This window comes from Balaenoptera borealis (genome assembly GCF_965194805.1).
Source record: "Balaenoptera borealis genome assembly, chromosome: 10".
NCBI lineage: Eukaryota > Metazoa > Chordata > Mammalia > Artiodactyla > Balaenopteridae > Balaenoptera > Balaenoptera borealis.
The window spans coordinates 59270791-59286454 of NC_138874.1; the positions used below are offsets into that span (position 1 = coordinate 59270791).

At 36.2% G+C, this 15664-nt stretch overlaps 1 protein-coding gene across 12 annotated transcripts in view; it reads left to right on the top strand.

The window, feature by feature from the left end:
• Positions 1–15664, top strand: part of ADK (adenosine kinase) — a 499862-nt gene that overhangs the window by 188109 nt on the left and 296089 nt on the right. For all 12 annotated transcript variants that reach the window (XR_014249407.1, XM_082408790.1, XM_082408793.1 and 9 more), the window contains one exon: positions 4802–4880. Coding sequence is in view for 11 of the 12 variants with exons in the window: in XM_082408790.1 (XP_082264916.1) it covers positions 4802–4880 (79 nt within the window). In the remaining variant the exon portion in view is untranslated. The remainder of the gene's footprint in view (positions 1–4801; positions 4881–15664) is intronic.

A 15664-nucleotide genomic window follows, 5' to 3' on the forward strand; every position in this document is an offset into this window, starting at 1 on the left:
CAGCAGTTCTACTCCTACGTATATACCCAACAGAAATGAAAATGTTATATCTACATAAAACCTCGTACATGAATGTTCATAGCAGCATTATTCCCAATAGCCAAAAGATGAAGGCAACCCAAGTGTCCATTGTTGGATGAAGGACTAAACAAAATATGGTATATCTATAATGGAATGTTGTTCAGCAATTAAGAGGAATAAAGTACTTATATATGCTGTAGCATATATGAATCATGATAACATTATGCTAAGTGAAAGAATCCAGTCAACAATGCCATACACATATATATTATTCCATTTATGTAAAATGTCCAGAATAGGTAGAAATACAGAAGATAGAAAGTAAATTACTGTTTGTTTAGGTCGGGGGAAGATGATGTAAGATTGGGTTTTGATAGCTAAAGGGTATGGGGTTTCTTTCTGAGTTAATGAAAATACTCTAAAATTGATAGTGATGATGGTTACAGAAGTATAAATATATTTTAAATGATCAGATTGTAGACTTCATATGGTTGAATTGTATGATATGTGAATTATATCTCAATAAAGCTGTTATCAGAAAAATAAAGAAAAAAAGAAAAAGGCAGGCGAGGAATCTACACATTTGCTAGATAAAAGAGGACTTTTTCATGACAGATTAGAGCATTTAAACAGATCTGACTCTTGTGGGTAAGGTAGGAGTAGTTGGGCAGCTACCCTCGTGTACCAAATATAGTATTTAAAGAAATTGCTCTTGCTGTTATGTCTCCTGTCACTGCTTTGTCAATTCTGTTACATTTGCTTTCTGTTAAATTAGAATTTATTTCTCAAATTCGTTGTCTGTGCGTGGCATCTTTCCTTGCTTTGTGGTGCTGTTATACTTTTGTTCATTTTCATATATAAAAAACATACTTTTTGACATTCAGTCAGATTTGGAAGGGGAAGCAAACATACGCTTCCTCTTCCATCCTGAAATGTGAGGTTCTATAATTTTTATACCCCTTGAACTAATTTTAGAGATAACATTAATAAGCAAAATTTTGGTTTCTGTAGAAAACTCTTAGTTGACTGGAATGAGGAGAAATACACTGATTTCTATGTGTTTGTAATTAACAAGTAATTCTGAGACTGCAGTTCTGAATTTGACTAACCAGTGAGTTGTATGTGACCTTTGTTGGACAGTCTGCTCAAATACTTTATGCCTCACTTTCCTTGTTTGTTTGTTTGTTTGTTTGTTTTTTAAATGGCAGACATAGTGAGGCCGGCGAAGCCTCAGCCACATCCTTCCATTGCTTCTTGTTTTAAATTTTATTTATTTATTTATTTATGGCTGTGTTGGGTCTTCGTTTCTGTGCGAGGGCTTTCTCTAGTTGCGGCGAGTGGGGGCCACTCTTCATCACGGTGCGCGGGCCTCTCACTACCGTGGCCTCTCTTGCTGCGGAGCACAGGCTCCAGACGCGCAGGCTCAGTAATTATGGCTCAGGAGCCTAGTCGCTCCGCGGCATGTGGGATCTTCCCAGACCAGGGCTCGAACCCGTGTCCCCTGCATTGGCAGGCAGATTCTCAACCACTGCGCCACCAGGGAAGCCCCTCCTTGTTTGTTAAATAAAGGCATTCTGTTTATCCCTTTTAGTTTTAAAATTGATCATGTTTACAGTTGACCTTTGAACAACATAGGTTGAACTGTGTTGGATCCACTTAATAAGTGGATTTTTTTTTCAATAAACATAGTTTACAGGTCTTTAAGTGTGGGGAAAAGTTTGTGTTTGGTTAGAGATTACAGTATGTGGAATCAAAAGAACTAGAGTTTGAATCCTGATTTTATCCAAACTGCTTTAGCATCCTGCCCTTGGGTGAGTCATTTATCAGTTCCTTTATTTTTGAGGCAGAGATAACTGTCCCCGGGTTTTTCTGCAGACGGGTCGGGTCGCAGACGGGTCGGGTCGCAGACGGGTCGGGTCGGGGATTGGTGTGTTGACGCCTCTCTTCCCCTTCTATCCTGCCTGAACAACTCGCAGTGGAAGACCTTCACATAACTTTTACAGTCCGCCTTCAGTGTCCATGGTTTTACATCCATGGATTCAACTAACTGTGGATTGTGTTGTACTGTACTATGCAGGTATTTATTGAAAAAAAAATTGAAAAATATAGGAGCTAATAGTACCCACCTCATAAAGTTGTGAGCATTTTAAAAAATGATTTGGATAAAATGTTTAAAACAATAATTTTTGGCACACATAATAAATATTATATAAATGTTAGCTGTGGAACCTCACCCTAAAATGTCAGAGGGTTCTGAAATCCTGTAAGTTTTAGAAAAACTGAATAATAGTCAAACAGGTTTCTTTGTTTCAGATATCTCAGTGCCTTTAATATGCTGATATGCACTATGAAAATTCAAGATGGAAATAGAGTACACACATTTCCTACGCTTATTTGGTCACATAATCCTTTTTCTCTAGAGCGTCTTGCAAAGCTAGTGTTCTTTTTAAACCGTAATAGTCTAGAACCATGTTGGTCCAGTAAGGTAGCGGCTAGCCTTGAGGTTATAGATACTCAAATTTAAGTTAATAAAGTTAAATAAAGTTTAAAATTTTATTTAAGATAAAACTCATCAGTCACACTAGCCACCTTTCAAGCGTTCAATAGCCACGTGTGGCTAGTGGCGGTCAAACTGGACGCACAGATACAGAACATTCCCACTGGAGTCAGAAAGTTCTGTTGGATGGTGCTGGTAGAATTTGATAACAAAAACAAAGTAAACAATAGAGTATGTAGTTGGTTTACTGTAATTTTAGTATCTATAATAAATTTAGGCTCATCTAGTTCTTCCGGAAATATTATAGTTGTTTGATTCTTAGTCATTGGAAGGAAGAAATTAATGATGATGGAACGCAGAAGACTATAACTTAAGGAAAGTTCTTGAGAAAGTGAGAAAGGATGGTGTTGCTGTAACGACAACAGACTGGGTGGCCTACAACAGAAATTTATTCTCTCAGTATTCTTGGGAGGCAGAAGTCTGAAATCAAGGTGATAGCATGGTTGCACTCCTTGTGACGAGCCTAGGGGAGAATCCTTCCTTGCCTCTTCCAGCTTTTGGTGGGTGTTGGCATTCCTTGGCTTCCTTGGCATATGGCCACATCACTCCCATCTCTGTCTCCATTTTCACCTCGTCTTCTCCTCTCTGTCTTCTCTTTTGTCCATTGTAAGAAGACCTGGCATTGGATTTAGGGCTCACCTGGGTAATTCAGGAGCGAGGATCTTACCTGAAGATCCTGAACTTAATTATGTCTGCAAAGACCTTTTTTTCAAATAAGATTACATTCACAGGTTCTGGGGGGACATATCTTTTTGGAGAAATTGGCTTTTGAAAGTGGAATGACCTCAAACGAACATGGCAGTTGATCACTGTATGTTTACTTTGTCTATTCATTCTTCCTTTCTCCTCCAGTCTCTAATATCACTCTTAGCTGTTACATAGTTCAGAAAGTAATTAGAAGAGAACATTTCCTAAACTACCACAACTAGCCACCTATCTGCATCTGGGACTATGTGCTTTGTTTTCTCTCCTGTTAGTATTAGATGAATATTATTAGTGGTATACAAATAACTGCTGTCAGCATTTTGGCAGGTTTGCTAATTGTGTTTATTGGCATCTCAGGGTTTTATAGATGGGATCTGAAGGCAATTGAAAGTATGGAAGTGGGTATAATAACTGTGTTTTTCCTACTCCTAATGTAACCATCTCTGTATTTATCTCTTTTTATATTTTGAAGTTCTGTGAAATGTTTCATTTGCGTAAAAAGATCTACTTCCATACTTTAAAAATTTAAAGTTTTGAAAATACTTTCCAAGACTGGCGTCGTTTTTGAATACTCTATTCACATCCCAATCTCTCTCTTTGACTGATCTTCTGTAGCACTTGCTGTCTACATTGCATACATTTTGTTGGTTGATAATTTGGTATTTTAAAATTTTCTTTTTCATGTGTATTCATCCTTTTGTCCCTCCAAAGCTTGTAAATCCTTTGAAATTAAAGTGTATACGTATGCCCTTTGGTTATCTCCCACAGCGTCTAACATGTTAGGGACATGTAGTAGGGAATATTGACTTGTGATCTGGATTATTAAATGCTATGTAATTTGAGACTTATTAGAATCAGTATCCATAGCCCTTTGTCTGGGTATGTGTAATTCTACGGGTTTATATGGATCATCTTGTATGAAAAGTTTTATGTATAGTTAGTATATGTATTTTCCTGGAGAGATGTTCTCTAGCTTTTATCAGATGCCAAAGTAATGAAGTATCAAAGGTTTAGTTTGTCTCTCTCTGCCCCTATATTTGGCAGATACAGAAATTGTGTCACTAAGCAACTTTCCTAGAATCATACAACCCAATGTAATTTCCCAATTCTTTAAGTTATAAACCAATAGCCTTTATGATATCTAAAACTTTTAGAACTTATTAGAATATACATTTGTAAGGATTTTAGAGTTCAACACTTAATATAGGAAGATATGCATTGCTTATAAATAATAATTTATAAAGTTTTATTTTTACCTTCTGTTTAGTTTAATGGCTAATTCTGGTCAGCCTATACATTTTAAATTCTTATAGTTGTACACTTGTGGAAAGAATTTCTTAAGTATGGAAATTTAGCAAAGTTGTTTTTTATACAACATTTTAATTCATTTATTCAACATTATTATGTAGTTCCAAAAGTTTCACTAAATGTGATTTAACGAACTTCTAATCAGAAAAATTTGCATTGTGACAACTGACAAATGCTAACTTACTTTTTTCTACTGTGATTTCCTTTTAGGTTTGATGAACTTGTAAAAAAATTCAAAGTTGAATATCATGCTGGTGGCTCTACCCAGAATTCAATTAAAGTGGCCCAGGTTGGTTAATTATCTTAAAGGTGATAAAGAAATGGATTCAGAATGATTCTAGACTTTTGGTCATTGTGCATAATTATTCCAACCTATATTTTGTTGCTATAGAATATTTTTGTTGGTTTTGAATGTTTATTATTCATTTACATTTCTTCTTAATTTCTTGTGGAATCCTTTGATTATTATTTTATATTTCATGTTACTGATTTGTAGAAATTCTGCATATTTTATAGATAGTATTCTTTTTTATTCTATAAATTGGAAGTATTCCTTATTTGTCATTTGTACTTTAACTCTGCTTATCATGTCTTTTACTTTGCCAAAGTTCTTAGTTTTTTTTAATATAGTTAAACTTTATGGCTTCTGCATTTCATATAATACTTAGAATGGACATTCTTACAACAAGATACTATAAGTTTTCTTGTTGTATATATAAATACGTATATACCTATATATCTACATAGTTGTATGTATGTATGTGTAAATTTATGTATCTGTGTCTATATCTATATACGTCTTCCAGAGGGTAATTGGATAAACTCATTTTGACATATACTCTACAAGTTACCAGCGTGACCTAATTTTAAGTGGGAGTGTTAGTGTTCTATTTAAAGTTCCAATTATGAAGGACATGAAAAAGCTTTACAGACTTCTGGTTCTTACCTCTGCGATTTGTAAACTAGCTCCAAATCCCACTAACTGCAGTCAAAGGTCAACTCTGATGGACTCAGGTCATTTTGATTGTTTTATTGATTAATGCTTCCCCTTTGAATTTTAATTGTGGGCCAGAGAAGTGGAAAATTGACAAACAAAGGTTGAACAATTTCTGTTTTTTTGAACTAACTTTTATTAGATTTAGACATATACTGTAATTATCCTGCATACTTCCAAAGCTCAAATTTAATCATAGTATTAAAATATTGTAGGTTGTAAAATATTGTGTGCAGTGGCCTGAGGAGATGAGGTCTTTGTATTTGTCAGCTGATTTTGTTTGTTTGTTTAACATTCCGGTGGTCACTTTGAGAGCTCAGGTTAATGGAAAAAAGACAGTTTACTTCTGTATTAGTTTTCTCAGCCTGCCGTAACAAAATACCACTGACTGGTTAGCTTCAACAACAGAAATGTATTTTATTACAGTTTTGGAGGCTGGTGCCATCTAAGATGAAGGTGCTGTCAGGTTTGGTTTCTGGTGAGGCCTCCTTCCTGGCTTGTAGATGGCTGCCTTCTCACTGTGTCCTCATGTGGGGGTGGGGTGGTAGGGGGAGCGTTCGGTTCTCCAGGAACCAAATCAACTGTATCTTAATCTTGGATTTTCCAGCCTCCAAAAAAATTTTTGTTGTTGTTCAAGCCATCCAGTCTATAATATTTTGTTATGGCAGCCTGGGCAGACTAAGACAAATTATATACCCAAAAGAATTGAAAGCAGGGTGTGGAAGACATACGTGTAAACCCATGTTCATAGCAGCATTATATTCACAATAGCTAAAATGTGGAAGCAACCCAAATGTCCTTCAGTGAATGAATGGATAAACAAAGTGTGGTATATGCACACAATGGTATATTTTTCAACCTTAAAAAATAAGGAAATTCTACCACATACTACAGTATGGGTGAATCTTGAACATATATACTAAGTGAAATAACCCAGTCACAGAAGGACTAATGATGATGATTCCAGTTATATGAGGTACCTAGGTTAGTCAAATTCATAGAGATGGGAAGTAGAATGGTGGTTGCCAGGAGTTGTGGGAAGGGGAAATGAAGAGTTATTGCTTAATGGGCATAGTGTTTCATTTTTACAAGATGAAGAGAGTTGTAGAGATAAATAGGTGGTGATGGTTGTACAACAATGCGAATGTACTGTATGCTTTAAAATGATTAAAAAGGTAAATTTTGTATATGTCTGTTTTACTACATTTAAAAAATAAAAGTAGATTCTAGAAATGCTTCAAAAGGGAGTGATAACAACTTGATTCAAGTTATGGATTTCATTTGTTTATTCAATAATCAGTGAGGCGACATAACAAGTCAAAACCATGGGCTTGCTCTTGGGGCTGTGGCAGTACATTAGAACTGGGTTTGAGTTCAAGCTTTGTCACTTTATTGGCTATGAAAGCATGAGCAACTTTTATGGGCCTTTCACCTGTAAATGGAGGTTAATGCTTATTGCAGGTGGAAGTTGTAAGGATTTATGAGATAATGAATGCTTAAAAAAATTATGCTTCTTTTTGTTTTAATTAATTAATTAATTAATTAAATTTTTTTGCCTGTGTTGGTCTTTGTTGCTGCGCGCAGGCTTTCTCCAGTTGCTGCGCACGGGCTTTCTCTAGTTGCGGTGAGCGGGGGCTACTCTTCATTGCAGTGCGTGGGCTTCTCATTGCAGTGGCTTCTCTTGTTGCAGAGCACAGACTCTAGGCATACGGGCTTCAGTAGTTGTGGCACATGGGCTCAGCAATTGTGGCTCGCGGGCTCTAGAGTGCCGGCTCAGCAGTTGTGGTGCACGGACTTAGTTGCTCCGTGGCATGTAGGATCTTCCCCAACCAGGGCTCGAACCTGTGTCCCCTGCATTGGCAGGCAAACTCTTAACCACTGCACCACGAGGGAAGTCCCTATCCTACTTTTCAAAAGAAAGTTTGGAAAGTTTGGAAAGGGCTTTTTTCCCCCCATTTTTCTGAATTTTCTTCATCTTAACAGAATGTAAATTTACCCATTCATGGACGGAACAACCAGATTTTTGGCTCTCATTCACTTAAAAATACTTATTTCAATCTAGTCTTCAGTTGAACATCTTGTTTGGGTTTTTAGTTCCCCTACTATTTTGAGAGGGCTTTTCCTTTCCATCTGATTGATGATTCAACTACATAATTGCCCAGTTATAATTTATGACTAGGGTAACCACAGAGTTTTGAAAAACATTCCTTTAGAAGTACTTTTCTTTAGGAGAATTCTTCAGATTTTCCTTGGCAGTCATTAATAGGAAGAACTGATTCCTTTGTGCATAAAGCAGATATTTATTGGGCATCTGCTATGTGCTAGTCATTGTGCTACGTAGTAGCTGGGTAACATAAGCTATGCCATCTAAATTTTAAGTAAAATGTGATAAAATATTTAGAGCCTTAGAGTGAACAATCTTGATATAATCTTGCTTGAATCTATTGTGGTGATGAATGGGGTTGAGCTTTATGCTGTTTAAAAAGTCTCACCAGGGACAGCCCATCCGGGAAGGTTCTGGTTTTTGTTTTCTGTTAATGCACTTGATTGGTTGATTTTGGGCTTTTGTGTTCTTTTCTTATTCATTTGTGTCTCCTTCACCTCTGAGAAAAACTGGATTACAGTCTTCCATTTTCTCTATCACTCTAGGTTACTGAAGAAGCAAATACTGGACAACAAATACCAGTTCAGTGTAGCTACACTAACTGAATGTATGCTAGGTGCTGTGAACTGTAGATCTAAAATTAAGGCCAAGAATAAGAGTAAGAATTCAATCATCATCGAAGTATTCATAAACCATTTTTTTTAAGATTTTTTTTTTTGATGTGGACCATTTTTAAAGTTTTTACTGAATTGGTTACAGTATTGCTTCTGTTTTATGTTTTGGTTTATTGGCCGCGAGGCATGTGGGATCTTAGCTCCCAGACCAGGGATCGAATCTGCACCCCTGGCATTGGAAGGCAAACTCTTAACCGCTGGACTGCCAGGGAAGTCCCCATAAACCACTTAATTCTATATGTTTTTTGTTAGCATGTGCCATCTGTAATATGTGTTTTTTGTTACAGGTATTTTGAAAATAATTCAGTTCTTCTGTAAAGACAAGAAGGATAACAAGATAGATGAAATTCATAGATAGTAACCTGGTAGCTTTTAAGATTGAGGCAAAACTCATAGGATATTTTAAGTATAGATAGTAAATAAACAAGTAGCTTGGGAAACAGGCAAAGTTGATACAATTTGTTAAATATAAATAGCAAGTACGTTTGTAACCTGTAAGAGGGCTAAAGACAGAATAAAGAAAAACTGTGTTGTAACAAACAAGAGTATTACTGATACATACAAAGAGATGGAAAGACCGTATTATGATCATATACCACTAGGCTCACCTCTCCAAAGATCACTCATTAGTGAAACTTACTATGTTCTCATTCTAACCTCCACATGCATATAACCCAGGAAAGGCAAATAAAGCCATGACTGTTCAGGCTCTTTTCCAAAGTGTTCCTGATTTTTAATATCTCCCAGGGACTCCTGTCTGTGGCCCCCTTGCTCAAACTGTGGCCCTGTTCTCATAATGATACCGTCATCATCAGGGAAGGCAGATGAGGTGAAAAGCAGATGATGTTTGAACATTCAAGCAGTGTGGTCCTTATACTTGTTTGCACCCTGTGTGTTAACTTACTCCACCTCTCTCCCTTGCTTCTTGTGTGTTTTAAATGGATACATCTGTGATTTAAGCATCTTAATTTGGTTGGTAGGCCCTTTCCGTTCTGTGTCCTCTGGGATAGTTTGCTTATGTATGTATTGATACTTGGAGTCTACCAGGGCTTTAAGATAATTTCTCCACATCACACTAGGTTTAGATCGATTTTTCCTTGTTCGGTAGTTTAACAACAATAACTCTCATGGTAGCTATGGAAAAATATGCTGAAACATTGAAAGAGAATGTTACTTGGCAAAAATCATCACCTCTGTGAAAGAAGAAGTGGAAGTCATATGAAGAGTAAAGGTTAACATTGACAATGTAGAGCTCATTCTGTCAGATCTTACCAACAATCATACTTTGATATATCAAGTGATGTGACAAATCATGTCAACAAGAAAATCTTCCCACAAGCTCTTAGATAATTTAATTTGTTAAAACATGTTTTTGAAGATTTTAATGAAACCACAGGCAACATAAAACAGTATTGTTGATATCATGTCCAAATATAATTTCTAGACTTTTCTCACCTACATATTTGACAGTGCAAATTTAAATTTTGACAAATTCTATTCAGTGTAAACTTATTAATGAAAATAAAGATTTTATCTTCTAAATATCCTGCACACCTTGTATACAACACTGCTAAAAAAAGGGATGTGATTTGCCTACCTATGATATTGATGCTTTCATAGTGAACGTTTTTGGTCACTTTTCTGGTTTTTTTTTAAAGTACAGATGCACTTAATGTGATTTTTGACTTAAAAAAAATGGAAGGAGATGGCCTCTTTGGACATGTGCCTAAAAGATGGCTATAATTGTTGCTGGACCTAGAAAATATGTCCTGCAGTATAATATTTTTAGAATGTGAGACAAGAAGAATGTCCTTATCTAATGTGGCAATACATTGAAGATGAGAATGCAGAGAAAGATTACAGTAAAACAAAAATTTATATGCCATTTCTCCAAAAGTGTTTGATGATATTTGAAGAGGCCATAAGGAGGCTAGGAAAAACTCATACAACAAACAAATGACTCATTTTTGTGTAATATGGCTGCTTTATATCTCAAGAGGGGGAAAAGTTCACTATAGAAGGGCAGCCAACTTAAATAGGGCTTTCTCAGTGTCTTAACTAAAACTGTAAGTTACTTGGAATCCAACTTTGATAACAGAAATTGCAATCACCATTGTAGTTTGGAGTGTTTTGAAATAATGTTCATTTTAGGCATGGATAGTATATGTAATGAATCTATAAATGCAAAGGACATGATTGAATAAGCAGTTGGAATACCAAAACAAGCATTTAGATAGATTCAAGGTAGATGAATATTTTGTAGAGCTAGAAACTAATTCTTGTATATCTAAATGCCTGCTATTGCTAGTAAATAAAATCCTAAGTATTCCACGCTCAAATGCTTTTGTTGAAAGAATATTTAGCTTGATGTCATCACGTTGGACTGACACCAAGAATGTGGAGATAACAGCAGAGCCATAAGTCAAAGTGAAATTTACTTTAAACTATATTCAGTTTTACCACACATTAAAGAAGGTGTCCTATGGTTTTAATCAGTTCAGAGAAGTATTATTGGAAAGGAAACACACAGAGTTAAAATATTCTTTTATTTCATGGGACAAAAAGGAACACGTCATTGTTATTTTTTTCTAAATTTTGGTAACATCTGTTTAATCCAACTGTACTTACTCTTCTTTTTAAAAATCTTATATTTATGTACGTTAAGAACATACAATATGGCCTATAGAAATTTAAATACGTAATAGTTTAAAAAAGTTAAAATAAGTTGCTATATTTATTTAGACAAAAGAAATGATTGTTATATTTTCCCATACATATACTGTTTAGTTAGTCCTTCTTTTAATTATTACTAATTGCCACTTGTTAATTATTCATATTGTTTCATTTAAATAATAGCACTTATGTAACAAAAAAGGAAATAATACAGAATAGTATATAATTTCAATTAAGTACTGTATAGGTTTGCTCAGGCTGCCATAATAACCATGGACTGGGTGGCTTAAACAAGGGAAATTAATTTTCTCACCGATCAAGGAAGCTTAGAAGTCTAAGATCAAGGTGTTGGCTACTTTGGTTTCTTCAGGGTCCTTTCTTCTCTTGCTGCTTCTTCAAATATTTGTCCTTCTGTGCATACCCTTCGTGTCTCTCTGTGTGTTCCTATTAATTCTTATAAAGACAGCAGTCAGATTGGATTAAGGCCTAACATAAATGCCTCATTTTAACTTAATGACTCCTTTAAAGCTCCAATCTCCAAATATAGTTGCATTCTGAAATCTTGGAGGTTAGGGCTTCAACATACGAATTTTGGGAGGACACAGTTAGTCCATGACAAGTACTCATTTGTTTATATTTTTTATTTTTGGTAGTATACCATTTTGATTCCCATCTTCTTTACTTTTTTGTATGTGTTTTAGTTATTTTCTTGGTTAATTTGAGGATTACAATTAACATTCTAAACTTACAACAATCTAGTTTGAATAGTACCAACTTAGTTTCAATGGCATAAACACTGTGCCCCTTTATATCTCCATCCTCCCCCTTTATATTGTTGTTGTCCCTGATTATATCTTTATACATTGTGTGCTCATTAACACAGATTTATAATTATTGTATAATTCATTTTACCTTTTAAATCCTCTAGGAATAAAAGAGGAGTTGCAGACCAAAAGCGTGGTAATACTGGCTTTTTTTGTTTTTTGCCTTAGAATTCTTCATTTATTTTCTTCTTCAGGGACCACTTGGCCATTTTAAAGGCACATCAAGTTTTTTTTTTTTAACATCTTTGTTGGAGCATAATTACTTTACAATGGTGTGTTAGTTTCTGCTTTATAACAAAATGAATCAGTTATACATATACATATGTCCCCGTATCTCTTCCCTCTTGCATCTCCCACCCTCCCTATCCCACCCCTCTAGGTGGTCACAAAGCACTGAGCTGATCTCCCTGTGCTATGCGGCTGCTTCCCACTAGCTATCTATTTTACGTTTGGTAGTGTATATATGCCCATGCCACTCTCTGACTTTGTCCCAGCTTACCCTTCCTCCTCCCCATATCCTCAAGTCCATTCTCTAGTAGGTCTGTGTCTTTATTCCCATCTTGCCTCTAGGTTCTTCATGACCTTTTTTTTAAGATTCCATATATATGTGTTAGCATACGGTATTTGTTTTTCTCTTTCTGACTTCACTCTGTTCAGCCACTATGGAGAACAGTATGGAGGTTCCTTAAAAAACTAAAAATAGAACTACCATATGACCCAGCAATCCCACTACTGGGCATATACCCTGAGAAAACCATAATTCAAAAAGAGTCATGTACCAATATGTTCATTGCAGCTCTGTTTACAATAACCAGGACATGGAAGCAACCTAAGTGTCCATCAACAGATGAATGGATAAAGAAGATGTAGCACATATATACAATACTGGCTTTTATGTTTTCCTATGTAGTTACCTTCATCACTGTTCTTTATTTCTTGTTATGTTTTTAGGTTACTGTCTAGTGTCCTTTCATTTCAGTCTGTAGGACTCCTTTTAGCATTTCTTGTAGGGCAGGTTACTATTAACAACCTCCTTAAGCTTTTGTGTTTATCTGGGAATGTCTTAATTTATCCTTTATTCTTATTTATTTATGTATTCGTTGTGCTGCACAACTTGTGGGATCTCAGGTCCCCAACCAGGGATTGAACCTGGGCCACAGCAGTGAAAGCCCGGAATCCTAACCACTAGGCCACCAGGGAACTCCCTATCCTTTACTCTTAAAGGATAGTTTTGCCAGATGTAGAATTCTTGGTTGATAGTTCTTTTATTACTTGAAATATGTCATAGCGTTGCCTTCTGGCTTCCATGGTTTCTGATGAGAAATCAGCTTGCTTGCTTGCTTGCTTGCTTATTTATTTATTTATTTATTTATTTATTTATTTATTATTTTTGGCTGCATTGGGTCTTCGTTGCTGTGCACGGGCTTTCTCTAGTTGCAGCGAGTGGGGGCTACTGTTCATTGCGGTGCAGGGGCTTCTCAATGTGGTGGCTTCTCATTGCGGAACACGGGCTCTAGGCACATGGGCTTCGGTAGTTGTGGCACGCAGGCTTCAGTAGTTGTGGCGCACGGGCTTAGTTGCTCCGTCGCATGTGGGATCTTCCCAGACCAGGACTTGAACACATGTCCCCTGCATTGGCAGGCAAATTCTTAACCACTGCGCCACCAGGGAAGCTCTAGAAATATTATTAATATTATCGAGGACCCCTTATTCTTGACAAATTGCTTCTCTCAGCTTTTAAGATTCTTTCTCTAGCTTTTGATAATTTAGTCAAGTCTTGGTGTGAATCTTTTTGGGTTTATTCTCCTTGGAGTTCATTGAGCTTCTTGGATGTGTAGTTTCATGTGTTTCATCAATTTGGGAGTTTTTTGGCCATATGTCTTCAAATATTTTTTTCTGCTCCTTTCTCTCTTCTGCAATACCTACAGTACATATGTTGGTGTACTTGATAGGGTTTTGTTTGTTTATTTTTGTTTTAATGCTTCTCTGGAAAGAGTTTGGAGCTGCATACTCCATCAAGTTGTTTCATAATTATCATTATATATGTATTTTTTGGTCTGTTATATTTGTTCCTGTGTTGGGATTCTAAAAAGTTGGTCACTCTGTTTTAAGGCCAGTGGGCTATTGTTTTCTGTTCTTATGCTGGGCTATTGGTTTTCATAAACCTTACCTACTTGGGCTTCCCTGGTGGTGCAGTGGATGGGAGTCTGCCTGCCAATGCAGGGGATACAGGTTCGGTCCCTGGTCCGGGAAGATCCCACATGCCACAGAGCAGCTAGGCCCGTATGCCATAACTACTGAGCCTGCGCTCTAGAGCCTGTGAGCCACAACTGCTGAGCCCACGTGCCACAACTGCTGGGGCCCGCGCACCTAGAGCCTGTGCTCTGCAACAGGAGAGGCCACTGCAATGAGAAGCCCGCGCACCGCAATGAAGAGTGGCCCCCGCTTGCCACAACTAGAGAAAGTCCGCGCACAGCAACGAAGACCCAACACAGCCAAAAATAAATAAATAAATATGAAAAAAAAAAAACGTACCTACTTAACTTATTTGTATTACCTCTTTGCAATCTTTATTTTATACTATTGTATGCTCTCTCAACCTTCAGAGCCTCATAACAGCCTGTGAGATAGGAAAAAAGATGTGATCTCATTTTAATGAAAAGGATTCTGATTATATAAGATAGATAAAAATGCCATGGTTGGTAACTAAGCAGATCAGAATTAGAACCCAGGTGTTCTAACTGGAAACTTCTGATTGCTCTCCTTACTGGAGATTTCTCTCTCTTCCTTAATGGACTTCAGTTTTGACTTGTCCATATATGTTAGATTTGAGTAGCATTTCACATACTCTCTCCAGTTTTTACAGTCTGCTTCAATTTGGGAAGAATTGGAGGTTGTCAGAGAGAATCAAGTAGCCATCATTTTTAATACAGTTCTAATTAAACCAACTCTTTCCTTCTTGCTTCTGAGGGACAGCAGTTTTTTTGGTGTTTGGATATCTTTTTGCTCCATGGCAGTATATGCTTTTTTCTGACTCGTGTTTTTCAGAAGCCTCATGAGCAGCTACATGTGGTATTCCTATATTGTTTTAAGTTATATAAGTTCATTATTAAGCTTCCTGCAAATTGATTTACTGATCTTTCTAATGTTCTATACCTGTTAAAAATTAGTCATTTTTGCATATGTTCTGGGCATCTAATCAAATATTTTAAGTGCCTTCTTAGTCTGTTACCTGAAGTATAAGTAGATCATCGTTGGAATCAATTATTTCTTCTTCCTCTCATCCCCCAAAGTGTTGAGGCTATATGGATTTTTATGATTTGCTATTCAATAATAAAGAGTAATCATTTTCTTACCACTTTAATAACTGCCATTTTTTCTAAATAAAGTAGATTTTTCTTTCTCATTTAAAGCAAAGATCTTAGGGATAAAATAGTACTTCTTTCTTTGCTGTAATTGAAATCATTTATTGAAAACTACTAAATGTGTATAGGTTCCTTGCCCAATAGCCCTCTCTCCTCCATTTTTCTTCAGGAAGTAAAATATGTTCCTAATTACAAATTTTCTTCCTTAATCATTTATATAAATCCATCAGTAATAGATTTGATTCTTTTCTTCACATAAGTATTAAATGTTTCTCTTGGTCACTTGAATTCTTATATCCTTACTTCTAATTCCTCACCTGGTTCTCTCATTATTGACTTTTCAATCTTTCTTTTTCTCATCTCTCTCAGTTAGATAAGCCTCTATGTTTAACTTCTAGTGAAATTTTAACCAAGCTTTTGTTTTGTTTTGTTTTGTTTT